The following is a 27,702-nucleotide window of genomic DNA, read 5'->3' as shown; positions in this document are numbered from 1 at the left end:
AGAGAGAGAGAGAGAGAGAGAGAGAGAGAGAGAGAGAGAGAGAGAGAGAGAGACTTGACAAGCATTCAAACACAACTACAAATTAAAGAAAAAAAAAGCGACAATTTTAATAAAACACTCAAAAAAAAAACAGAATATATAGATTTACTTAACACAAGGCAGCAAACATACCAGCGCAGTTATATTAATAGCAATGATAAGAAAAAAACACAATAATTATGACTATACGAACTCTGAAGTGCTTACCGTATGATTAGCCTGGCTTTTAAATACATTTTTCCTGTTAATAATACAGAAATCTTGTCAACCTGTCACTAGAACCATAAAAAACATCTTTGAAAACTTGTGTAGCTTCATAGAGTCTAATCAGCTTAGTGGGGAGGCAGCGCAGAAATCCTGAACCTAACTGGCTTGTCTAATTCCCAGCAGTCGTCCCCAGTCGGCCCCGTTTACCGCTATCGGCGAGAGAGAAGGGCCGAGTTGTGGAAAGCGATGCTGGAGTTTGGTAATGGAAAAAAATGTTAAATTATTACTCATTGGGTGAAATTACTATATAACATAAGAGATTGGGTGATTAGGTAGCGCTGGATACGTAAAGATTAGATTGGCGAGGTCTGATTGGGATAGGTTTGTCAAAGTATGGTGATTTAGTTAGCTATATAAGGTGATACGATTAGATTGGGCTGATATGACATACCAGGCCCTAATTAGGATGATTAAGTGAGATTGAGTAGGTGTGATTAGGCTGGAGAGAGCATTGGGCAGGTGACGCAGTTAATCTTATTAGGTGAGATGAATAACTTGATCAGATTGGTTATTTATGTACGAAGAAAATGTTTAGTTAATTAGCCAGTGGTAAATTGCAAAGGTGATTAGACTGCATGTAGCGTTAACAAGCTTGTCAGGAGAGAGAAAGCTTGTTTGTCTAAGTGACTGATCTGTGACACACACACGCCCTTAATAACGCTGTATGCCACCCACACCAACCCACGCCTATGCATACCTCCACACCTACGCACACCCACATCCACGCACGCCCATATATGTCCACACCCACGCCCACACCCACACACACGCCCACTCATCGTACGTCCGCCGCTCACGCCCTCCCCCCAGTTACACACATTGTTTATTTATATATCTTTCCTTTCATGTTTGTAATGCAAGGCTGAGATTACCGTATCGTCAACCACTGGGTGATTTCGTACGTGTGAAAAGGTTATCGTACGTTACTTTTATCATTGAATTTTTATAATGTATGTTAATGTGCGCAGTTAGTGTAACGACTGTGTAATCTGAGGCTTGTTTCATTATAAAGTGATGGACTCAGTGTATTATTTCTCTATCTTCTTCCTTCTCTTCCTTCTTCCTTCTTTTCCTCCTCTTCCTCCTCATCATCATCATCGCCATTTCCTCTAGTTTCATTATTGTCAGTTCATATTTGATTTTAAAGTGATGAAGTACGCCATTTTTCCTCCTCCTCCTCCTCCATCTTGTCTGAGGGAATTGTGGAGAACTGAGGTCCCGGCCGGGTGGTCACGCGCGCATCCACTCCTACCACAGACGTGAGGAAGGGTGGACGCCGACGTAGTGGAGGTGAGTATGCTGCTGTGTGTATTTTCATGGCGTGGTAAGGGTGGATGAATACGACTGGCAGTATTTGATGTGGAGAGCGATTGTGGTATAGATACGAGTGAGTGAATGAATACCAATGAATAAGGTTGGGTGATAATGAATGATTTGTATAGGTAACTGAATAATGAGCTTGTAATGGTGAAATCACAGTGAATAAGTGATATGAAGGGGTTGAGATACGAACAGCAGTGAATAATGAGTGAATGAATACCAATGAATAAGGGGTGGGTAATAATGAATAATTTGTATAGGTAACTGAATAATGAGCTTGTAATGGTGAAATCACAGTGAATAAGTCATATGAAGGGGAGAGATACGAACAGCAGTGAATAATGAGTGATTTAGATACGAGTGAATGAATACCAATGAATAAGGATGGGTAATAATGAATGATTTGTATAGGTAACTGAATAATGAGCTTGTAATGGTGAAATCACAGTGAATAAGTGATATGAAGGGGAGAGATACGAACAGCAGTGAATAATGGATGATTTAGATACGAGTGAATGAGTACCAATGAATAAGGATGGGTGATAATGAATGGTATGTATAGGTAACTGAATAATGAGCTTGTAATGGTGAAATCAACAGTGGAAAAGTGATAAGATGAAGGGGCTGAGATACGAACAGCAGTGAATAATGAGTGAATGAATACCAATGAATAAGGGGTGAGTAATAATGAATAATTTGTATAGGTAACTGAATAATGAGCTTGTAATGGTAAAATCAACAGTGGAAAAGTGATAAGATGAAGGGGTTGAGATACGAACAGCAGTGAATAATGAGTGAATGAATACCAATGAATAAGGGGTGAGTAATAATGAATAATTTGTATAGGTAACTGAATAATGAGCTTGTAATGGTGAAATCAACAGTGGAAAAGTGAGAAGATGAAGGGGTTGAGATACGAACAGCAGTGAATAATGAGTGAATGAATACCAATGAATAAGGGGTGAGTAATAATGAATAATTTGTATAGGTAACTGAATAATGAGCTTGTAATGGTAAAATCAACAGTGGAAAAGTGATAAGATGAAGGGGTTGAGATACGAACAGCAGTGAATAATGAGTGAATGAATACCAATGAATAAGGGGTGAGTAATAATGAATAATTTGTATAGGTAACTGAATAATGAGCTTGTAACGGTGAAATCAACAGTGGAAAAGTGAGAAGATGAAGGGGTTGAGATACGAACAGCAGTGAATAATGAGTGAATGAATACCAATGAATAAGGGGTGAGTAATAATGAATAATTTGTATAGGTAACTGAATGAGGGTGTAATAGTGAATCGGTGATCTAATGAGTAATTTGTGTAGTGATGATGTGTGGTGTTAATTTGGGTATATATTCTTTGGTGTTGATAATGTAATATGATTATAGCATGTGGTGTAAGCAGATTTACGTGTTCTCTCCTGGGTATGGCGTGGTGGTGGTGGCGGCAGCGGTGGTGACGACTTGGGTGTCTTGGGTGTCTTCAACAGGCAATGGTAGCTATGTGAAGGTGTTGGCGGTGGTGGTGAGTCTTATTCAACGACTGGGATAATTTATACACATGTTATAGCCAGTTAGTGGTGTATAAGCGTGTTACGGTGGCGGTGGTGAGGTGGTGGTGTTCGCGGTTCTCCAGTTGTGATGACGTGTGTGGCGGTGGTGAGTGTAACCCTACTGCAGGCCTGTGATTGTGGTGGTGGTGGTGATTCAGGTGGCAATCACAAATCTTCAGTGTATCTTGCTTATTTACGCAGTCAGGATGAAGCAGTTGCAAGCATTGAGCGAAGCTTTTGCGATATTTCATGTGTTTTCGCGATTATTTGGTGATTCAAACATGCTACATATCTAGAAACTATCAAAACACGATAATTTATCCTTGTTTTGTCAATGTTCCTTGAGGCACGGAGGAAATATCAGCTAATTTAGTCGCAAGGAAAGGTAGGGGTGGGGTGGGTCCCTGTGGTTGTAGTGGCCGGGCAGTTTAAAGGCCGCGATGGATGAAAGGAGTGGGAGGTAACGGGGAGGAGAAAAGCGGGGGGGAGGGTACGTTTTTAAAATGCATATAATCGCCAGAAATATTATTCTCGTATTGATTTCCCTAGCAATAAAAATACTGCTATATGTGTGTTGCCTGAGACTAGAGCAGGTTCTTAGTATGTATAGAATGATATCAGTCAGACTCCAGAAATTGTCGTTTGTATGTAGTAATTATAAATTTTGTTATAATAACATTGACATTCTATTCGTGCGTATCTTGCGTAAATGTTACGAGTTTTTCCTTCTAGTTAACATACAAAGTCAATATTGGAATCAGTTTTGAAATATAACGGTTTGCAGTTGCAATGTTGATATTTTTCATATAGAGAACTATATTATTTATTCATTTATTTACTTTATTATAAAGAATTAATACTGTACGACATGTTGGCCTGCTTACGCCGGCAGCCATCCTTTTCCCGCGTCAGTAACCGCAAGACCTCGGTACGGGGAGGCTGCGCTAATCTGTGTATCGAAACTTGCCTATAAGAAGTGATTTATTTTCAGTTAACTGTTGAAGACAAGTGTAGCGAGTGTCGGGGCTTGTGTCGGGAGTTCTGAGCACGGCTGTGTCAATGGAGATACCGTGAACACACACAGCAAGGTAAGAAAAACGTATTTTGTTATATCGTGTATAATCTTGCCTACATTTGATCTGTCTGGTCAAGTCGTTGTCTGAATATTCTCCTCTGTCTTTCGGTGCCACAGTGCCACACATAGTGCCACACATACTGGCTCCCATGTCATCCCTTCTGCCAGGCACCTATATCTACGCAAGGGTTAACCTAACATCTTGGAAGGGTAAACATTATATCTTGTGTGTAGTGACGTTCCAGGAGAGCGAGGGGTCACACACTTGACACCCTCAAGACTCACGGCCTCAGAGGTCACCCATAAGTTTTCCGTCAACCCTTTCATCACCTGTGTGTACCCAAGACTCCATACACACGCCTAGAGATGCTATTTCTTCATACGACTTAACCCCGGTGTATTGCAGAGTCAGCCGCTGGAATTAACGTTCTTCATCTGGTTTAAATAATTGCATCATCATCTTGTACTCCCAGCTTGTTCATATCACTTCCTTATCACGCCTCTTCATCTTATTATGTCTCCCAGCGCTTCTTCTTCCGCTAAACTTCATCATTGCCTTTCTCACTGCATCCTCTTCTCTTCATATCACTTCCTTATCACGCCTGTTCATCTTATTATGTCTCCCAGCGCTCCTTCTCCCGCTTAACTTCATCATCATTGCCTTTCTTACTGCATCCTCTTCTTCCCTTGTGTTCAAAATATGTTAGTTGTGGTTTTCTTGCCTTGATAATAATATTCCTCACATTATTCTTCTATCTTCACTGTCTCCTTTCTAACAGTGAAGTGCCACCTATACATCTCACCATCCTCATCTCTGTGCTCTCCTGAATGCCTTCCTCTCTTCCTTAAAAACCACTGGTCTGAACTCAATACTGTATAAGGTTAATTTTGTATATCTCAGCTTCAATGGTGTTTTCTTATCTAAGGTTAATTGTGTATATCTTCTCAGCTTCAATGGTGTTTTCTTATCTAAGGTTAAATCTGTATATCTCAGCTTCAATGGTATTTTCTTATCTAAGGTTAATTCTGTCTTATCTAAGGTTAATTCTGTATATCTCAGCTTCAATGGTATTTTCTTATCTAAGGTTAATTGTGTATATCTTCTCAGCTTCAATGGTGTTTTCTTATCTAAGGTTAAATCTGTATATCTCAGCTTTAATGTTATTTTCTTATCTAAGGTTAATTCTGTCTTATCTAAGGTTAATTGTGTATATCTCAGCTTCAATGTTATTTTCTTATCTAAGGTTAATTGTGTATATCTCAGCTTTAATGTTATTTTCTTATCTAAGGTTAATTGTGTCTTATCTAAGGTTAATTCTGTATATCTCAGCTTCAATGTTATTTTCTTATCTAAGGTTAATTGTGTCTTATCTAAGGTTAATTCTGTATATCTCAGCTTCAATGGTATTTTCTTATCTAAGGTTAATTCTGTATATCTTCTCAGCTTCAATGGTGTTTTCTTATCTAAGGTTAATTCTGTATATCTCAGCTTCAATGGTATTATCTAAGGTTACTCTACTGCCCTTCATTTCTCCCATATAGCATTTACTCTGCTTTTTCTGTTCCTCCTCCTCCTACAGTTACTGATCCTAGGTATTTTAATTGTGTGCTTCAATATTATGCCATCCTCTGATGTTACATGTATTTTTTCTCATAATCTCTGTTGCTTATCATTAAATCTGTCTTTTGTGTGTTTGCATTCATTGCCTCTCTCTCTCCAGGTTGCTTTTCTATAACAAATATCTCTCCTGTACACCATGTATCTTTCTCTTTCGGTTTCCAACTCGTCTTACTACAAATCTGTTGCTTTTGTTACTAATACATCTTTGATATCTTCCCACACCTTATCTGCTGTTTCTGGTAAGGTGCTTTTGTTACTAATGTCTTTGATATCTTCCCACACCTTATCTGCTGTTTCTGGTAAGGTGCTTTTGTTACTAATGTCTTTGATATCTTCCCACACCTTATCTGCTGTTTCTGGTAAGGTGCTTTTGTTACTAATGTCTTTGATATCTTCCCACAACTCTGCTGTTTCTGGTAAGGTGCCAGTTTCCGACTCGTCTTACTACAAATCTGTTGCTTTTGTTACTGATGTCTTTGATATCTTCCCACACCTTATCTGCTGTTTCTGGTAAGGTGCAAGTTCTGTCTTTCCCGGAATGTTTCTTCAACTTTGCTTCTAAATTCATTCTTCTTTTCACTTTTCATCTCCCAGACTTTAATCTTTTCATTCTTTTTTCCTTTCTCTTCCTTCCACTTTTCATCCTAAAATCTGCTACTGATAATCTAATCTAATCTTTCATTCTTCATTCCTTCTCTTCCTTCCACTTTTCATCCTAAAATCTGCTACTATTAATCTAATCTAATCTTTCATTCTTCATTCTCTCTTCCTTTCACTTTTCATCCTAAAATCTGCTACTGATAATCTAATTTAAGCTTTCATTCTTCATTCTCTCTCTTCCTTCCACTTTTCATCCTAAAATCTGCTACTAATAATCTAATCTAATCTTTCATTCTTTTTTCCTTCTCTTCCTTCCACTTTTCATCCTAAAACCTGCTACTGATAATCTAATCTAATCTTTCATTCTTCTTTCCTTCTTACCAGGATATATAGTCAGTCTGTACCAGGACATGTAGTCAGAAAAAAAAAAAACAATAAAAACAAAAAAACAGCAGATGACTTATATTAAATATTTCTTTCAGATTTAAGAAGTATGACATACAGACAGACAGACAGGTGTGGAAGAAGTGCTGGCATACTGGAGGTCAAGAGTCACGTGATGAGTCGTACAGGTCACCAGAGAGGTCATCCACTCAACCCCACTGCCAGTCCAGAGGCAACACAGTCATGAAGATTTGCCTCTGTCTGTCTGTCTGTCTGTCTGTCTGTCTGTCTGTCTGTCTGTCTGTCTGTCTGTCTGTCTGTCTGTCTGTCTGCCTGCCTGCCTGCCTCCCTGCCTGCCTCCCTGCCGGCCAATTAATGATCTGTGTAGTCTGTTATACTTGTGAATATTGTGTGTGTTTCTCTTCCTTTCACTTTTCATCCTAAAATCTGCTACTATTAATCTAATCTAATCTTTCATTCTTCATTCCTTCTCTTCCTTCCACTTTTCATCCTAAAATCTGCTACTATTAATCTAATCTAATCTTTCACTCTTCATTCTTTCTCTTCCTTCCACTTTTCATCCTAAAATCTGCTACTATTAATCTAATTTAATCTTTCATTCTTCATTCTCTCTCTTCCTTCCACTTTTCATCCTCAAATCTGCTACTAATAATCTGGTCTAATCTTTCATTCTTCATTCCTTCTCTTCTTTCCACTTTTCATCCTCAAATCTGCTACTATTAATCTAATCTAATCTTTCATTCTTCATTCCTTCTCTTCCTTCCACTTTTCATCCTAAAATCTGCTACTAATAATCTGGTTTAATCTTTCATTCTTCATTCCTTCTCTTCCTTCCACTTTTCATCCTAAAATCTGCTACTGATAATCTAATTTAATCTTTCATTCTTCATTCCTTCTCTTCCTTCCACTTTTCATCCTAAAATCTGCTACTGATAATCTAATTTAATCTTTCATTCTTCATTCTCTCTCTTCCTTTCACTTTTCATCCTAAAATCTGCTACTGGTAATCTAATTTTATCTTTCATTCTTCATTCCTTCTCTTCCTTCCATTTTTCATCCTAAAATCTGCTACTATTAATCTAATCTAATCTTTCATTCTTCATTCTCTCTCTTCCTTTCACTTTTCATCCTAAAATCTGCTACTGATAATCTAATTTAATCTTTCATTCTTCATTCTCTCTCTTCCTTTCACTTTTCATCCTAAAATCTGCTACTGATAATCTAATCTAATCTTTCATTCTTCATTCTCTCTCTTCCTTCCACTTTTCATCCTAAAATCTGCTGCTAATAATCTGGTCTAATCTTTCATTCTTTTTTCCTTCTCTTCCTTCCACTTTTCATCCTAAAATCTGCTACTAATAATCTAATCTAATCTTTCATTCTTCATTCTCTCTCTTCCTTCCACTTTTCATCCTAAAATCTGCTACTATTAATCTAATCTAATCTTTCATTCTTCATTCCTTCTCTTCCTTCCACTTTTCATCCTAAAACCTGCTACTGATAATCTAATCTAATCTTTCATTCTTCTTTCCTTCTTACCAGGATATATAGTCAATCTGTACCAGGACATGTAGTCAGAAAAAAAAAAACTAAAAACAAAAAAACAGCAGATGACTTATATTAAATATTTCTTTCAGATTTAAGAAGTATGACGTACAGACAGACAGACAGGTGTGGAAGAAGTGCTGGCATACTGGAGGTCAAGAGTCACGTGATGAGTCGTACAGGTCACCAGAGAGGTCATCCACTCAACCCCACTGCCAGTCCAGAGGCAACACAGTCATGAAGATTTGCCCCTGCCTGCCTGCCTGCCTGCCTGCCTGCCTGCCTGCCTCCCTGCCGGCCAATTAATGATCTGTGTAGTCTGTTATACTTGTGAATATTGTGTGTGTGTTTCTCTTCCTTTCACTTTTCATCCTAAAATCTGCTACTATTAATCTAATCTAATCTTTCATTCTTCATTCCTTCTCTTCCTTCCACTTTTCATCCTAAAATCTGCTACTATTAATCTAATCTAATCTTTCATTCTTCATTCTCTCTCTTCCTTCCACTTTTCATCCTAAAATCTGCTACTATTAATCTAATTTAATCTTTCATTCTTCATTCTCTCTCTTCCTTCCACTTTTCATCCTAAAATCTGCTACTAATAATCTTGTCTAATCTTTCATTCTTCATTCCTTCTCTTCCTTCCACTTTTCATCCTAAAATCTGCTAATATTAATCTAATCTAATCTTTCATTCTTCATTCTCTCTCTTCCTTTCACTTTTCATCCTAAAATCTGCTACTGATAATCTAATTTTATCTTTCATTCTTCATTCCTTCTCTTCCTTCCATTTTTCATCCTAAAATCTGCTACTTTTAATCTAATCTAATCTTTCACTCTTCATTCTTTCTCTTCCTTCCACTTTTCATCCTAAAATCTGCTACTATTAATCTAATCTAATCTTTCATTCTTCATTCTCTCTCTTCCTTCCACTTTTCATCCTAAAATCTGCTACTAATAATCTTGTCTAATCTTTCATTCTTCATTCCTTCTCTTCCTTCCACTTTTCATCCTAAAATCTGCTAGTATTAATCTAATCTAATCTTTCATTCTTCATTCTCTCTTCCTTTCACTTTTCATCCTAAAATCTGCTACTGATAATCTAATTTAATCTTTCATTCTTCATTCCTTCTCTTCCTTCCATTTTTCATCCTAAAATCTGCTACTATTAATCTAAATAATTTAATCTTTCATTCTTCATTCCTTCTCTTCCTTCCACTTTTCATCCTAAAATCTGCTAGTATTAATCTAATCTAATCTTTCATTCTTCATTCTCTCTTCCTTTCACTTTTCATCCTAAAATCTGCTACTGATAATCTAATTTAATCTTTCATTCTTCATTCCTTCTCTTCCTTCCACTTTTCATCCTAAAATCTGCTACTAATAATCTAATCTAATCTTTCATTCTTCATTCTCTCTCTTCCTTCCACTTTTCATCCTAAAATCTGCTACTATTAATCTAATCTAATCTTTCATTCTTCATTCCTTCTCTTCCTTCCACTTTTCATCCTAAAATCTGCTACTATTAATCTAATCTAATCTTTCATTCTTCATTCTCTCTCTTCCTTCCACTTTTCATCCTAAAATCTGCTACTAATAATCTGGTCTAATCTTTCATTCTTTTTTCCTTCTCATCCTTCCACTTTTCATCCTAAAATCTGCTACTGATAATCTAATCTAATCTTTCATTCTTCTTTCCTTCTTACCAGGATATATAGTCAGTCTGTACCAGGACATGTAGTCAGAAAAAAAAAAAAACAATAAAAACAAAAAAACAGCAGATGACTTATATTAAATATTTCTTTCAGATTTAAGAAGTTTGACATACAAACAGACAGACAGGTGTGGAAGAAGTGCTGGCATACTGGAGGTCAAGAGTCACGTGATGAGTCGTACAGGTCACCAGAGAGGTCATCCACTCAACCCCACTGCCAGTCCAGAGGCAACACTGTCATGAAGATTTGCCTCTGTCTGTCTGTCTCTGTCTGTCTGTCTGTCTGTCTGTCTGTCTGTCTGTCTGTCTGTCTGTCTGTCTGTCTGCCTGTCTGCCTGCCTGCCTCCCTGCCTGCCTCCCTGCCGGCCAATTAATGATCTGTGTAGTCTGTTATACTTGTGAATATTGTGTGTGTGTTTCTCTTCCTTTCACTTTTCATCCTAAAATCTGCTACTATTAATCTAATCTAATCTTTCATTCTTCATTCCTTCTCTTCCTTCCACTTTTCATCCTAAAATCTGCTACTATTAATCTAATCTAATCTTTCATTCTTCATTCTCTCTCTTCCTTCCACTTTTCATCCTAAAATCTGCTACTATTAATCTTGTCTAATCTTTCATTCTTCATTCTCTCTTCCTTCCACTTTTCATCCTAAAATCTGCTAGTATTAATCTAATCTAATCTTTCATTCTTCATTCTCTCTCTTCCTTTCACTTTTCATCCTAAAATCTGCTACTGATAATCTAATTTTATCTTTCATTCTTCATTCCTTCTCTTCCTTCCATTTTTCATCCTAAAATCTGCTACTAATAATCTAATCTAATCTTTCATTCTTTCTCTTCCTTCCACTTTTCATCCTAAAATCTGCTACTAATAATCTAATCTAATCTTTCATTCTTCATTCCTTCTCTTCCTTTCACTTTTCATCCTAAAATCTGCTACTATTAATCTAATCTAATCTTTCATTCTTTCTCTTCCCTCCACTTTTCATCCTAAAATCTGCTACTGATAATCTAATTTAATCTTTCATTTTTCATTCCTACTCTTCCTTTCACTTTTCATCCTAAAATCTGCTACTAATAATCTAATCTAATCTTTCATTCTTTCTCTTCCTTCCACTTTTCATCCTAAAATCTGCTACTATTAATCTAATCTAATCTTTCATTCTTCATTCTCTCTCTTCCTTCCACTTTTCATCCTCAAATCTGCTACTAATAATCTGGTCTACTCTTTCATTCTTCATTCCTTCTCTTCCTTCCACTTTTCATCCTAAAATTGCTACTATTAATCTAATCTAATCTTTCATTCTTCATTCCTTCACTTTTTTCCACTTTTCATCCTAAAATCTGCTACTATTAATCTAATTAATCTTTCATTCTTCATTCCTTCTCTTCCTTCCACTTTTCATCCTAAAATCTGCTACTATTAATCTAATCTAATCTTTCATTCTTCATTCCTTCACTTTTTTCCACTTTTCATCCTAAAATCTGCTACTATTAATCTAATTAATCTTTCATTCTTCATTCCTTCTCTTCCTTCCACTTTTCATCCTAAAATTTGCTACTATTAATGTAATCTAATCTTTCATTCTTCATTCCTTCTTTTCCTTCCACTTTTGATCCTAAAATCTGCTACTGATAATCTAATCTAATCTTTCATTCTTCATTCCTTCTCTTCCTTCCACTTTTCATCCTAAAATCTGCTACTGATAATCTAATCTAATCTTTCATTCTTCATTCCTTCTCTTCCTTCCACTTTTCATCCTAAAATCTGCTACTGATAATCTAATCTAATCTTTCATTCTTCATTCCTTCTCTTCCTTTCACTTTTCATCCTAAAATCTGCTACTAATAATCTAATCTAATCTTTCATTCTTCATTCTCTCTCTTCCTTCCACTTTTCATCCTAAAATCTGCTACTAATAATCTAATCTAATCTTTCATTCTTTTTTCCTTCTCTTCCTTCCACTTTTCATCCTAAAACCTGCTACTGATAATCTAATCTAATCTTTCATTCTTCTTTCCTTCTTACCAGGATATATAGTCAGTCTGTACCAGGACATGTAGTCAGAAAAAAAAAAAACAATAAAAACAAAAAAACAGCAGATGACTTATATTAAATATTTCTTTCAGATTTAAGAAGTTTGACATACAGACAGACAGACAGGTGTGGAAGAAGTGCTGGCATACTGGAGGTCAAGAGTCACGTGATGAGTCGTACAGGTCACCAGAGAGGTCATCCACTCAACCCCACTGCCAGTCCAGAGGCAACACAGTCATGAAGATTTGCCTCTGTCTGTCTGTCTGTCTGTCTATCTGCCTGCCTGCCTCCCTGCCGGCCAATTAATGATCTGTGTAGTCTGTTATACTTGTGAATATTGTGTGTGTGTTTCTCTTCCTTTCACTTTTCATCCTAAAATCTGCTACTATTAATCTAATCTAATCTTTCATTCTTCATTCCTTCTCTTGCCTCCACTTTTCATCCTAAAATCTGCTACTATTAATCTAATCTAATCTTTCACTCTTCATTCTTTCTCTTCCTTCCACTTTTCATCCTAAAATCTGCTACTATTAATCTTGTCTAATCTTTCATTCTTCATTCTCTCTTCCTTCCACTTTTCATCCTAAAATCTGCTACTGATAATCTAATTTAATCTTTCATTTTTCATTCCTTCTCTTCCTTTCACTTTTCATCCTAAAATCTGCTACTAATAATCTAATCTAATCTTTCATTCTTTCTCTTCCTTCCACTTTTCATCCTAAAATCTGCTACTAATAATCTAATCTAATCTTTCATTCTTCATTCCTTCTCTTCCTTTCACTTTTCATCCTAAAATCTGCTACTATTAATCTAATCTAATCTTTCATTCTTCATTCTTTCTCTTCCCTCCACTTTTCATCCTAAAATCTGCTACTGATAATCTAATTTAATCTTTCATTTTTCATTCCTACTCTTCCTTTCACTTTTCATCCTAAAATATGCTACTAATAATGTAATCTAATCTTTCATTCTTTCTCTTCCTTCCACTTTTCATCCTAAAATCTGCTACTATTAATCTAATCTAATCTTTCATTCTTCATTCTCTCTCTTCCTTCCACTTTTCATCCTCAAATCTGCTACTAATAATCTGGTCTAATCTTTCATTCTTCATTCCTTCTCTTCTTTCCACTTTTCATCCTCAAATCTGCTACTAATAATCTGGTCTACTCTTTCATTCTTCATTCCTTCTCTTCCTTCCACTTTTCATCCTAAAATCTGCTACTAATAATCTGGTTTAATCTTTCATTCTTCATTCCTTCTCTTCCTTCCACTTTTCATCCTAAAATCTGCTACTAATAATCTGGTTTAATCTTTCATTCTTCATTCCTTCTCTTCCTTCCACTTTTCATCCTAAAATCTGCTACTGATAATCTGGTTTAATCTTTCATTCTTCATTCCTTCTCTTTCTTTCACTTTTTATCCTAAAATCTGCTACTGATAATCTAATTTAATCTTTCATTCTTCATTCCTTCTCTTTCTTTCACTTTTTATCCTAAAATCTGCTACTGATAATCTAATCTAATCTTTCATTCTTCATTCTCTCTCTTCCTTTCACTTTTCATCCTAAAATCTGCTACTAATAATCTAATCTAATCTTTCATTCTTCATTCCTTCTCTTCCTTCCACTTTTCATCCTAAAATCTGCTACTATTAATCTAATCTAATCTTTCATTCTTCATTCCTTCACTTTTTTCCACTTTTCATCCTAAAATCTGCTACTATTAATCTAATTAATCTTTCATTCTTCATTCCTTCTCTTCCTTCCACTTTTCATCCTAAAATTTGCAACTATTAATGTAATCTAATCTTTCATTCTTCATTCCTTCTTTTCCTTCCACTTTTGATCCTAAAATCTGCTACTGATAATCTAATCTAATCTTTCATTCTTCATTCCTTCACTTTTTTCCACTTTTCATCCTAAAATCTGCTACTATTAATCTAATTAATCTTTCATTCTTCATTCCTTCTCTTCCTTCCACTTTTCATCCTAAAATTTGCAACTATTAATGTAATCTAATCTTTCATTCTTCATTCCTTCTTTTCCTTCCACTTTTGATCCTAAAATCTGCTACTGATAATCTAATCTAATCTTTCATTCTTCATTCCTTCTCTTCCTTTCACTTTTTATCCTAAAATATGCTACTGATAATCTAATCTAATCTTTCATTCATCATTCCTTCTCTTCCTTCCACTTTTCATCCTAAAATCTGCTACTAATAATCTAATCTAATCTTTCATTCTTCATTCCTTCTCTTCCTTCCACTTTTCATCCTAAAATCTGCTACTATTAATCTAATCTAATCTTTCATTCTTCATTCCTTCACTTTTTTCCACTTTTCATCCTAAAATCTGCTACTATTAATCTAATTAATCTTTCATTCTTCATTCCTTCTCTTCCTTCCACTTTTCATCCTAAAATTTGCAACTATTAATGTAATCTAATCTTTCATTCTTCATTCCTTCTTTTCCTTCCACTTTTGATCCTAAAATCTGCTACTGATAATCTAATCTAATCTTTCATTCTTCATTCCTTCTCTTCCTTTCACTTTTTATCCTAAAATCTGCTACTGATAATCTAATCTAATCTTTCATTCTTCATTCCTTCTCTTCCTTTCACTTTTTATCCTAAAATCTGCTACTGATAATCTAATCTAATCTTTCATTCTTCATTCCTTCTCTTCCTTCCACTTTTCATCCTAAAATCTGCTACTGATAATCTAATCTAATCTTTCATTCTTCATTCCTTCTCTTCCTTCCACTTTTCATCCTAAAATCTGCTACTATTAATCTAATCTAATCTTTCATTCTTCATTCTCTCTTCCTTTCACTTTTCATCCTAAAATCTGCTACTGATAATCTAATTTAAGCTTTCATTCTTCATTCTCTCTCTTCCTTTCACTTTTCATCCTAAAATCTGCTACTGATAATCTAATCTAATCTTTCATTCTTCATTCTCTCTCTTCCTTCCACTTTTCATCCTAAAATCTGCTGCTAATAATCTGGTCTAATCTTTCATTCTTTTTTCCTTCTCTTCCTTCCACTTTTCATCCTAAAATCTGCTACTAATAATCTAATCTAATCTTTCATTCTTCATTCCTTCTCTTCCTTTCACTTTTTATCCTAAAATCTGCTACTAATAATCTAATCTAATCTTTCATTCTTCATTCCTTCTCTTCCTTCCACTTTTCATCCTAAAATCTGCTACTATTAATCTAATCTAATCTTTCATTCTTCATTCCTTCACTTTTTTCCACTTTTCATCCTAAAATCTGCTACTATTAATCTAATTAATCTTTCATTCTTCATTCCTTCTCTTCCTTCCACTTTTCATCCTAAAATTTGCAACTATTAATGTAATCTAATCTTTCATTCTTCATTCCTTCTTTTCCTTCCACTTTTGATCCTAAAATCTGCTACTGATAATCTAATCTAATCTTTCATTCTTCATTCCTTCTCTTCCTTTCACTTTTTATCCTAAAATCTGCTACTGATAATCTAATCTAATCTTTCATTCTTCATTCCTTCTCTTCCTTTCACTTTTTATCCTAAAATCTGCTACTGATAATCTAATCTAATCTTTCATTCTTCATTCCTTCTCTTCCTTCCACTTTTCATCCTAAAATCTGCTACTGATAATCTAATCTAATCTTTCATTCTTCATTCCTTCTCTTCCTTCCACTTTTCATCCTAAAATCTGCTACTATTAATCTAATCTAATCTTTCATTCTTCATTCTCTCTTCCTTTCACTTTTCATCCTAAAATCTGCTACTGATAATCTAATTTAAGCTTTCATTCTTCATTCTCTCTCTTCCTTTCACTTTTCATCCTAAAATCTGCTACTGATAATCTAATCTAATCTTTCATTCTTCATTCTCTCTCTTCCTTCCACTTTTCATCCTAAAATCTGCTGCTAATAATCTGGTCTAATCTTTCATTCTTTTTTCCTTCTCTTCCTTCCACTTTTCATCCTAAAATCTGCTACTAATAATCTAATCTAATCTTTCATTCTTCATTCCTTCTCTTCCTTTCACTTTTTATCCTAAAATCTGCTACTGATAATCTAATCTAATCTTTCATTCTAGTCAGTCTGTACCAGGACATGTAGTCAGAAAAAAATAAATAAAAACAAAAAACATAGCAGATGACTTTGCATTAAATATTTCTTTCAGATTTAAGAAGTATGACATACAGACAGACAGACAGGTGTGGAAGAAGTGCTGGCATACTGGAGGTCAAGAGTCACGTGATGAGTCGTACAGGTCACCAGAGAGGTCATCCACTCAACCCCACTGCCAGTCCAGAGGCAACACTGTCATGAAGATTTGCCTCTGTCTGTGTCTGTCTGCCTGCCTGCCTGCCTGCCTGCCTGCCTGCCTGCCTGCCTGCCTCCCTGCCGGCCAATTAATGATCTGTGTAGTCTGTTATACTTGTGAATATTGTGTGTGTGTGTGTGTGTGTGTGTGTTGTTACAGCAATATTGTTCTGCATATTATTGATTGTACTGCACATGTATGGGCCGGCCAGACTTGATGTACTGTGACAGCCAAAATTTTGATATATACTGCTTGATAAGTGAAAAGAAATAAAATAGATAAGTAAAAATTTTGAGCCAAACTAATGGTCTTTCTCTGGTCTTTTTCAGAGGTGCGTACGTCTGCAAGTCAGCCCAACAAACGTCTTGTGTCTTGCCTTATTCTGATAATAGGTTCAGTTAGGTTATTTAGAGTGTGGGGGTCTCTTTTCCTTACTAACAAAATTAACATAACCTGTCCCTTCATTCTCGTCAAGCTGTCCGTGGGAGATGCCCCGAGACTCTCAGGTGTTTCTCAAGCATCCACTGCCAGTGTGGTGAGTCTCCTCTGCATTTCCTGCCTGTTAAATTACCTATTATATTGATGTGTTTTTTTTCAGAATTTATTTGTTTATTTTATTTTAACCTGTGTGTGTGTGTGTGTGTGTGTGTGTGCTTGCTATCAGTTTCATAGGTAAATGTGTGGAAAGATTAATTCTAAGTAAAAATAAATATAGCTTTATTTTCTGTTCTAGTCTAACCTTCCCCCTGTCTCATCTCTGCCTGTCAATTTCTGCTTCTCCCATGTGTATCTCAGCCTCTCCCAGTCTATCCCAGTCTCTCCCAATCCATCCCAGCCTCTCCCAGTGCATCCCAGCCTCTCTCAGTCCATCCCAGTAACCCCCTCCAGTCCATCCCAGCCTCTCCCAGCCTCTTAATTTTTGTGTGTGTGTGTGCCTTTTGAGTGAGTATTGAAATGTTTGGTTAAGTCAACATTCTGACCTGAGAGAGAAAATTGTCACTTACTCCAAGATTTAGTTAATTTTAGGTCAGAAATTAATTTGAATAAGTGTAGTAAATTTGGTATTTTTGCGCATTCATTCATTGATTCATTAATTTGTGTGTTAAGGGAGAGTAGTCTTGTAGAGTCATTCACTCTTTCCTTCACAGTTTGTAAGAATGAGTGAAATAATTTATTGATGTGAACTAATGGATGTTTTTCCTCTCTCTCTCTCTCTCTCTCTCTCTCTCTCTCTCTCTCTCTCTCTCTCTCTCTCTCTCTCTCTCTCTCTCTCCCCATAACAGCTAGGTCACCTTGAGTAGTCAGACGGGGCTCACTCAACGTAAGTGTTGTCTTGTTGTGTCTTGTCACTATAAACTGATGGATGGATATAATTGTTATATATATGTATATATAATTTTATTTATTACTTGTATGTACAATGACAACACCTTCAGATGACACAAATTTCCATGTGAATTTAATGTTGTCCCCCCTTTCCTCCATATCTTCCTTCCACGTTATTCCTCCATAAGTTATGCTTTCCTCAACCTTTTCTATGAGTGACTTATCATCTCAATTCAGTCAAAATAACCTTTGTTTTTATTTTATTTTTTTTCCTCTCAGAAGTGACTTAGTAATTGCAAATTTTGTGTTCCAGTGTTGCAGTGTTCGTGTTGCAGTGTTGCAGACTTTCACCCAAACAAGGGGAGTATTGCGTATTTATTGCATTGATTTTGTATATATATTGCTTGATGGGAGGTGGATGGTTGGCGGGTGGGTGGGGGGATCTGAGGGTACCTATGTAGGGTGTGTGTGTGTGTGTGTGTGTGTCTGTCTGTCTGTCTGTCCGTTTTTTTTTTTTTTTGTTTGTGTGTGTGTGTATTTTTTTTTTATATATGTGTGTGTGTGTGTGTGTGTGTCTGTCTGTGTTTTTTTGTTGTTTGTGTGTGCGTGTGTGTGTGTGTGAGTGTATTTTATATGTGTGTGTGTGTGTGTGTAGGTATTAGGCCAGAATCTTAGAATATTTGACTTAGGTTAATAGAAGAGTGGTAGGTTAATAGAAGAGTGGTAAGTTGATGTTATTTATGAAAGGGTTAAGTAAGGCATAGAGAGAGACAGAGAGCTACTGATAGGAATAGGATGACAGGGAGTGTGAATGGTTAGCTCAGATTATATGGAGTGCTTCATTCCATATAATCAGAGCTTGTGTGGCATGCTGCACTGTTGCATACAAGTATCTTCTTATTTCTGTAGTGGTGGTGGTGCTGGTGGTAGTGGTAGTGGTGGTGGTGGTGGTGGCACGTTATGAATGATATTTTTTTGTTTTTTTTTTTGGTTCGGGGGTATATAGTGTTTATAGATATATATATATATTTTTTTTTTACCCAGATCTTTTGGTAAGAGGTCTGGGTTTATGTATGGATGTATGTACGTGTCTGGCCAGTATTTGGTAAGATGCTGGCTGGATTGTGTGTCCATGCGTGTGTGTGTGCGTGTGTGTGTATGTATGTATGTACGTGTCTGGCCAGTATTTGGTAAGATGCTGGCTGGATTGTGTGTCCATGCGTGTGTGTGTGTGTGTGTGCGTGTGTGTGTATGTATGTATGTATGTATGTATGTACGTGTCTGGCCAGTATTTTGGTAAGATACTGGCTGGATTGTGTGTGTGTGTGTGTGTGTGTGTGTGTGCGCAATTTTCTTTTAGGTTAACTAATTAGTTAAATAAATAAATAAATGAGAAAATAAATAAATAAATAAATGAGAAAATAGGTAAAAGTAATAATAAGAAAATTTGAAAGTAAATAAATATATAAATAAAAATATAGGAATATTTATGAGGTGGGGGAGCAGAAGGGGGGGTGGGTAAGCAAGATTAGGTGTGCTGGTAGAAGTAGGGGGTGAAGGGGCGGGTGAGGAAGCTGTATGGATGACCACAATAGGGGGGGGGGTTGGGGCAGGGGTAGGATGTGGGTGATATATAATTTGCTAATATTTGAACCCTTTACATACCGACATGCATACTGACACATTTCTCTCAGACAGATAAGCCTGGCTGGTGAGGGAGAGAGGGAGTGGGGGTCTGTTTCATTATGTAAGTGTTTGAGGTGACATGAGGTTGTCTGGCCAGCCTTGACCCAGTACATGTGATAGGCTTATTGGATCATTGTTCTTGCATTGTAATTGTTATGGTGTGTGTGTGTGTGTGTGTGTGTGTGTTTGTTATTGGTGTACTTTAAATTGTAGATGGTGTATTATTGAATTAACGTAAAGCACAATTTTATTAGTATTTTTTGTTTATTTGTTTTAACCAAGACTTTAGTGTACAAGTTTTTGGTAAATAAATTGTTATTAACATTACTTACTGTTTTGAAACCTTTCTACTGTAGGAGTTTAAGTCACAGGAAGAAGTAAAGAGACATTGGTGTAAATATTGGATTGCATTAGAAAAAAAAAATAATAATTTTCCTCCCAAAGGTGAACAGTACTTAATGAAGGCCTGAATGGTGGTGAGTCCATTCCAGACTATTCCAGTCACCCAGCACTCTCTTTGACAACTAATTCCTCCTTACTTACTAATTCCTTCTTACTTACTACTACTACTACTACTACTACTACAGCTGGCCACACATTTAAAGCCATTTTTTTTAATTTTTACAAAGTTTAGACATAGACAGATAAAAGAATTTGTTTGTTGAATGCCTAATTGCCTCATTTCTGGTATTTTAATATATTTTTTAATTGTTAGGGTGTTCAAGGTGTTTTTTCATAATATTAGTGATAGTTTTGTAGGCTTTGCTTATTTGTCTGATTTTTTATCTATTAATCTCTCAGTGTACCCATTTATCTAAGTATCTGCTGGACCTAACTTAACTAGGCCTATCTGTTTCTCTCTCAATGTCGATCTATTTACCTAATCTAACCATCTATCTCTCAGTCTATTTAACTTTGTTTAACCATTTATCTATCTCTGTCTCAATCTATGTAACTAAGTACTACCTAACCTAACCATCTCTCTCTCTCTCTCTCTCTCAGAATGTGGATGAGGGGACAAGAGAGCCAGTGTTCCAAGTACCACCACCATCACCACTGCCACCACCACCACCACCATCAGGAGCACAGATTCACTGAAGTCTCTACCAAGATTTCTTTGAGTTTTTTGATAAATTTAACTTCCAGGAGAGAGAGAGACAGAGATGATTGTTACTGGCAGTGTGTGAAGCCTGCCCACTGTCTTTGTATATACAGGTTAGGGTGTGTGTGTGCATGTGTGTGTGTGTGTGTGTGTGTGTGTGTGTGAGTGTGTGTGTGTTTTGTATCCTCCACACTGCTTGTCTTAATCTAGCTTGCCAAACTAAATGAAGTCATCCACAGCCACAGCCTTATTCTTCCTTTCATTTGTATCTACACAGTCCTATGAGCAGCTCCTCCTCCTCCTCCTCCTCCTCCTCCTCCTCCTCCTCCTCCTCTTAATGTTTTCTCTTTCACTGCTGTTCATGAAAGTGTAGAAGAAATATTAGTTATATCTGGCAGTGATCAGACCTCATGTACAGGTGTGGTCCCTTACTACAGACACAGCCTAAGGTAACCTAACCCAATCATTTCAGAAGGTGGAATTTGAGTCGGCCAAGCCTCAGAAATGCAGGAAGGATTAGCGGTGATGACTGCAGGCTGCCATCGACCCGCAGGTAATTACCACATACTGCCGGTGCCCTTGTCACACATCGGAACGCTGCCCTAATTTATGGTTTTATCCTTTTGTTTGTTTATTTATTTATTTATTTATTTATTACCTCTCAACTCATTAAGTCTATCTGCCTGACAGCTTTGTGTACAGAAACACTTACCTACTGACTCGCTGACTTGCTTCCAGGTGTGATGGTGCCCGACCAGCTGGTACACATCAGTGAGATGGTGGTGGTGCTGGAAAACAGCTGGTTTGCCAAGGGCAGCGCCAGGCAGGCCGCCCGCACACACAGTCACCAGAAGGATCACAGGTAAGGCAGAGAGGGGAGAGGCATGACAGGGTGATATTGAGAGAGAGAGAGAGAGAGAGAGAGAGAGAGAGAGAGAGAGAGAGAGAGATTGTATGATTATAAAGTAGAAAGGATGAAAGTGTTAGTCTGTGTGTGCAAGAGGAACAGAGATAGATTATTCCTTCTGCTGGTCTGGCTTTCTACTGTCTATTTGTCTGGTATAATGTCTATATTTATATTATTCCTGCTGGTCTGGTCTATTTATATTATTCCTCCTGCTGAATCCACTATTTTTCTCCACTAATGTATTATTCCACTATGATATTCCAATGACAGATTTCAGTTCTTCAGTATTTTGAGCAGTTCTGAAGTTCCAGTGACAGGTATAACTTCCTCACCAGACTTATCAGTGGTGTGTTGAGATGTTCCACTGACAGGTATAGCTGCATCTGACTCACCAATACTTTGCTGTAAGGTTCCATTCACAGGTAAAGCCTCATCAGACACAACACAGAGTGCAGCTTCTTCTGAGATACCAGTGGTCTGAAGTGAAGCTGCAAGAAGTTTTCCCAGCACAGATCTTCACTTACATTTCTGTTGCCAGCACATCTCCCGTCAGGTCTTGGGAGCACCGGGTGTTGTTCGGCAGGAAGGAGGCCAGGTTGTTAGGGCACGGCCTCACCCCACTGTCGCACACACCCACAGGCATGAGGGGTGCCAGCCAGCAGGCCACGTCCCCAACACAGCTCCCACCTGCATCCTGACCTCATTCAGCATCAACACCAGCCACACAGAAAAGTGATGCTCCTGCAACAGCTGACGTTTACCTTTGCCAGTCACCTCGTCCATGCTGAACTGCTCCACCAGCACCTTTGAAGCAGCTGTCCTACATCCTCCTGGAAGCAACAGCATACAGTATGATCAACACAACTGTATTTCAGCCAATGTTAAATACAATTACTTTGCATCTTTAAACTTCAATCTTTCCTTTATGTGTGACAATAACAGTTTCAATCTTGGATATGATATGTCACTCAGTCATTCAGTCAGTCAGTCACTCAGTCACACAGTTATTCATCAATGAGTGAGTCCTACCTTCACTGTATACCCAGTGTGTATACAGTGACAGATTTCACTCACTCACTCACCCCTCCCACCTGCTTCCCACCCCCAGGTCATCACAGGAATCAAATGCAGCATCAGTATGGCTCACCAAACACTTCCCCTCACACTGGTGGTGTTGACCTGCCTTGTGAACACCTGATCTCCTGTGCTCCTGTCCTTCACAGCTCTCCAGGTGACATCAGGTAAGTCAGACACCTATCTTTCACTTAATAGCTCTCTCAACCCCTAGTGGAAAGGCTACTACTACTACTACTACTACTACAGCTGGCCCCACACATTTAAAGTCATTTTTTTTTATTTTTACAAAGTTTAGACATAGACAGATAGAAGAATTTGTTTATTGAATGCCTAATTGCCTCATTTCTGGTATTTTAATATATTTTTTAATTGTTAGGGTGTTCAAGGGTTTTTTCATAATATTAGTGATAGTTTTGCAGGCTCTGCTTATTTATCTGTCACACTCAGACTTTCCTTTCCTCCACTTAGCTGAGTGCAGCTGTCGGTGACTGCAGGAATGGACCTCAGATGGTGGATACAGCATTACCAAGTCAAGAAGGAGACACTGTGATGTGGCTGCAGGTGGATAGGTGAGGCATTGTTCTAGTGTTGTTGTGAGGTGTTCCATTACCTTGAAATCCACAGGCCTTGTTACCTTGCATGCATGTTCAACAAAAGTCAAAGCTAATGAGAAACTTGCTTTTATAAAACAGCTTGCTACCCAACAAAGCAAAGGATTATATTTATTTATTTATAGTCTTTCACTATTCCATAATTCAAGCCAGTGAATCTAATCTCTTTCTTTCTATACAGATACCAGGATATGTGACCACCACCACCACCACCACCACCATTGGAGATGCCCCTCTGTAGTTGCACATTACGGCCCTGTTGTGTACCCTGGTGGCCTTCATAGTTGACCGGTGAGTACGTATATATGTTGAGGGTTGCTGTGCTCTCAGTCACTGTCTTCCGAGGCCACAGAGAGTTTCTCCTGTTGATACTGTAGAAATGTTGTGTATCTGTCAGAAGAACCATAAAAAAACTCTCTTGAAAACCTGTGTCTCTTCAACTAGAGACTTTGGGAAGTAGTGGAGGTGTGGCCAGACTTGTTTCAGAATGTACCAGAAAGTCTAACCTGATTTTCTTGTTAATATTGGGATTTTTATTGGAGTTAAAAGGAAGTTTGATATTTTATGAATATTTATTTATTTGGTGAATTCAATGAAGTTTGACATAAAGTTATATTCAAAGTAATTACAAACACACACACACACACACACACACACACACACACACACACACACACACACACACACACACACACACACACACACACACACTACAGGTCTTAACCAATGCATCATAAATTTTTGTGTATAGTTACATTGTGCTTAGTATTTTGCAAACAGCATCTTTAATAATTTTATTGCATGCCTAAAAAAAAAAAAATTCAAGCAACATAACTTAATATTTGTGTTTGTTTATGTGCATGGCTCTAAATAATATATGTTTGTGTGTTTGTGTGTTAGTTGGCTTGTGTGTGTCTGTGGTTTGCTATTGGTTCAGTATATCTGTGCCTGGCCTGGTCTGAAACGTGGCTGCTTTACAATGTTTTCTGGCACAGAGGAAGAAATGGTGTGCTGTTCTTCTGTTTTGTCCTGACTGAGAAGCTGTTGTGCTTTTTTTTCCTTGTTCTGCGTTGCTGTGCTTCAAGGGGTAGACTTGCCTGTCCTCCATTGTCCTGTGTCTGTCATGCTTGTTGTATAGTCAGTAAAACACCTTTTGTTCTGTCTTGCCCTGAATGGTCTGTTGTGCTTGTTGTGTCTCTCAGATCTTCCACATTCTCTTCTTCTCTTATTTTTTCTGATAATTTCCTTTGACTTTAATTCTTTTCATCTATCAACACCAATATACCACACCACACCACCACCACCACCACCACCACCACCACCACCTGCATCACACTCAGACTTTCCTTTCCTCCACTTAGCTGAGTGCAGCTGTCGGTGACTGCAGGAATGGACCTCAGATGGTGGACACAGCATTACCAAGTCAAGAAGTTGTCCAGTATTTTATCTCTGCTCTCAAACAAGCAATGACCAGTGGTGGTGTTGTTCATGTCTGGCTTGTGTGTGTGTGTGTGTGTGTGTGTGTGTGTGTGTGTGTGTGTGTGAGTTTGTTCACCCATTATGATTTGAAGAGATTGTGTTTGTATTTTTATTGTGGTACTCCGTGATTATACTTTGAAATTATACGGCCTTAAAATTGACCTTTACCCTCGTAGTGACCTCTGCTTGACCCTGTGTGGTAGTGGAGTGAGGCTTGTGACAGTTAGGTATGGAGGAATTGGTTGTCAGAAAGAGTGGTGGGTGACTGGAATAGTCTGGAATGGACTCACCACCAGTCAGGTTGTCAGAGGTCAGTCAACACCCAGCTTTAAAAGAAGGGATTTGCTCGCCGGAAGTCCACAGATCCGGAACGGCCCAAGAACGCACACACGGGTGCTGTTGCCGTGAGCCGAGCCCCAATCCTTCCTCTTTCCACGCGTAATCTCTTCTTGGCCGATGCTTCTTCTTGTTATTTTAATTTGTGGTTAAGGACCAGCACCTCAGTGGCTCCTTTTTCATCTGCTTTAAAATAAGGAAACAGAGAGAGAACATTTGAACATTTATTAATAACTAACAGTCACATTTAGGAGATATATACATAGTGAGGTTTAATGTGTCTGTTGTAGTTAGCCTTTTTAAAGCAGAGGTTTAAAGTAGTGTGGTAGATATGATAAGAAGAAGAGTCTGCATACACTATTGCTTTAGAATGAGGTAATAATTCAAATTAGTAGGTAGCTAAGATCAGATTTTAAAATTTTGTTTTAAATGTGGTGATAGAGGGTGCATCCTGAATTTGGAGAGGCACAGAGTTCCATACAGGAGGCCCTACATAAGAAAGTGAGTGGTTAAATTGGTTAAGTCGATGAGGGGGAGAATGGTGAGGTTAGACATACTAGCCTATCTTCAAAAGTTTTCTTATTCATATTCATTCACTCCTTGGGTCACTAAATAGCAATGGCAACAGTGACAAGGCATTATTACTTACAGGAAAGAGTCGGCCTCCAGCATTACTTTGGGCTGGACGTACCGTAGCTTGCGTTCACTGTCGTCGCAGATCACCCGGGCCAGGCTTGTCTTGCGGAGCTCGTACAGTCGTTCTGAAAGTGTGGTTCGGTTTAAGCTGTGTGTTTCTGAATGCATGGAACAGTTCAGGGCTCCCTTCCTAAATATATGGTAGTATTATTGAATTATTAATTTATTATAATACTGTAGCCCAAATAATCAACAAAAGGCCATAAGAACACAAGAAAGGCTGATATTGACAAACATAAGATAAAAAAGGAAGGAGAATTGAAAGAAACAAGAAGGAACTGAGAGGAAGAAGAAGGAAAATAGACAGTAATGTTTATAATTTGAATAACCCATAGACAACAAGAGAACAGAGAAGACCTGCTGTTTCTGGACACAAGGCAAACAAGAGGAAATAGCAAGAGGGTAGGAAACACATCAACAACCATTGTAACATAAATTTATACTAAGAATAGATGGTATTTTAAATGGACTTAATAGATGTATAGCCTTGCAATCTCAGTTCATAATTTCAAGCAGGTGAAAACACACACACACACACACACACACACACACACACACACACACACACACACACACACACATGATTAGGTAGAGAACAGACACAGGAAAAAGGTATATTCATTGAAATCTTGCAAAATGATCTTAGTATGGCCCAGAATACAGATCATTTAAGGTCAAGTTGCATGAAATTTATTTATTTAGAGGTATTTATTTATGTTGGTATATGTTGACCTCAGCAAGAACCAGGACACAAGGTCATTCAAAGTCAGATGTATTGCTGTTTTGACCTCAGCAGACCCAGAATGAAAGGTCATTGAAGGTCAAATTATGTTTATGAAGCTTTTCTATTTCATTTAGTGAGATGTGTGTGTGTGTGTGTGTGTGTGTGTTATATGCTTTTTGTTAGGGGACAAGAGAGTTGTGAGAGAGTAGCGTTTATTCTGGAGCATAGTGACCCTGGTGGCATTTTCACTACTACTATTGATTTTATCTATCTCAGGGAAGGTTAGGTTAGGTTAAACTAGGTTAGGGTAGGTTAGGATATCGCACCACCTTTCTTTGTTAATCTTACCAATTATTATTTTTGGTACTTTGAACTATCTTAGCCTAACCTAACCTAACCTTAAATAAATAAACAAATAGAATAAATAAACAAATATAAACTTACCTGATTGATTCTGCTCTTTGTTGATATTGGCAATCTTCTTCCGTGAGTGGGACAGCACTTGACAAGTTTACAACTTGTTCTTCAGTTCTTTTCACATGTAAATTGCAGGCATGCATTTACAGAGTTCATAAGGTCTTCCCATGCAGGTTTCTTATCTGCATGGGTCAGGGAATGGTGAAACGTCCCTTTACTATACATTGTTTTTATGCCATGATGTTAACCAAACGCACTGTTTCATCATTTGACCAGTTTGGTTCCTCCTGAGTGTTTGGAGTTGGGTCCATGGAGTTTAAATTGTTGTTGTCAGGTCTTGTTTACATATGAGCACATACTTCTTTCGAATGGCACACATTTACAGTAATACTCGTATGTAGATAAATAATACTTTAATATAATAACAAAATACATTTAAAATCATCTAAAATGCTTTTTTTTTTTTTTATCAATATTGAGTTTGAAATCATCTGATTAATGCATTTAAATACAATTATATACATTATAAATACAATGCATATAAATAATTTACAGCTAAGGCATTGCAAAATAAGAACATGAGAAATTAATGCTGGAAAAAATACGAAAAAGGCCAGATATGAGCGCTCAAATAATTATAAGAAAGAAAATCCTAGAATATATAAGCCCGCGGTCTCTTGCAGTGGTGGGTCATGTAGGTTCGCTTCAAGTGACACAAATTCATGTATACAATTGGATTGCTTCATCATTTACAGCTAAGGCATTGCAAAATAAGAACATGAGAAATCAATAATGGGAAAAATACGAGAAAGGGCCACAGATGAGCGGTAAAATAATTATAAGAAAG

The 27,702-nt window shown here is 37.2% G+C and overlaps 1 protein-coding gene and 1 long non-coding RNA gene across 12 annotated transcripts; one reads left to right on the top strand and one right to left on the bottom strand.

The window, feature by feature from the left end:
* The first annotated feature begins 1,519 nt into the window (after positions 1-1,519).
* LOC135096096 (uncharacterized) lies at positions 1,520-24,826 on the top strand. Of its 10 annotated transcripts, none has more exons than XR_010264588.1 (13): positions 1,520-1,596; positions 4,173-4,269; positions 6,960-17,029; positions 17,778-17,815; positions 18,134-19,567; positions 20,509-20,721; positions 21,081-21,161; positions 21,347-21,470; positions 22,054-22,364; positions 22,624-22,756; positions 23,061-23,161; positions 23,385-23,494; positions 24,565-24,826. XR_010264588.1 is itself a non-coding variant. In XM_063997339.1 (9 exons), the coding sequence occupies exons 3-5, from the start codon at positions 21,113-21,115 to the stop codon at positions 22,211-22,213; spliced, it is 318 nt and encodes a 105-aa protein (XP_063853409.1). In that variant the 5' UTR covers positions 19,400-19,567; positions 20,509-20,721; positions 21,081-21,112; the 3' UTR covers positions 22,214-22,364; positions 22,624-22,756; positions 23,061-23,161; positions 23,385-23,494; positions 24,565-24,826. The 10 variants fall into 10 exon arrangements, 4 of the variants coding, with proteins under 4 accessions (XP_063853409.1, XP_063853406.1, XP_063853410.1 ...); XR_010264590.1 differs by having other exon boundaries at positions 1,523-1,596; positions 8,520-17,029; XR_010264589.1 differs by lacking the exon at positions 1,520-1,596 and adding an exon at positions 3,061-3,124 and having other exon boundaries at positions 8,520-17,029.
* On the bottom strand, positions 23,757-27,232 carry LOC135096097 (uncharacterized). Of its 2 annotated transcripts, none has more exons than XR_010264593.1 (3): positions 26,883-27,232; positions 25,668-25,779; positions 23,757-25,204 (listed from the first exon to the last, which is right to left on the bottom strand). It is a non-coding gene; the product is annotated as an uncharacterized LOC135096097 (long non-coding RNA). The 2 variants fall into 2 exon arrangements; XR_010264594.1 differs by having other exon boundaries at positions 23,757-25,201.
* Between the last annotated feature and the right edge of the window lie 470 nt (positions 27,233-27,702).

This window comes from Scylla paramamosain, unplaced genomic scaffold (genome assembly GCF_035594125.1).
Source record: "Scylla paramamosain isolate STU-SP2022 unplaced genomic scaffold, ASM3559412v1 Contig2, whole genome shotgun sequence".
Classification (NCBI taxonomy): Eukaryota; Metazoa; Arthropoda; class Malacostraca; order Decapoda; family Portunidae; genus Scylla; species Scylla paramamosain.
The sequence above is the reverse complement of the archived record's forward strand: the minus strand, read 5'-3'. Positions and strand labels throughout refer to the sequence as shown.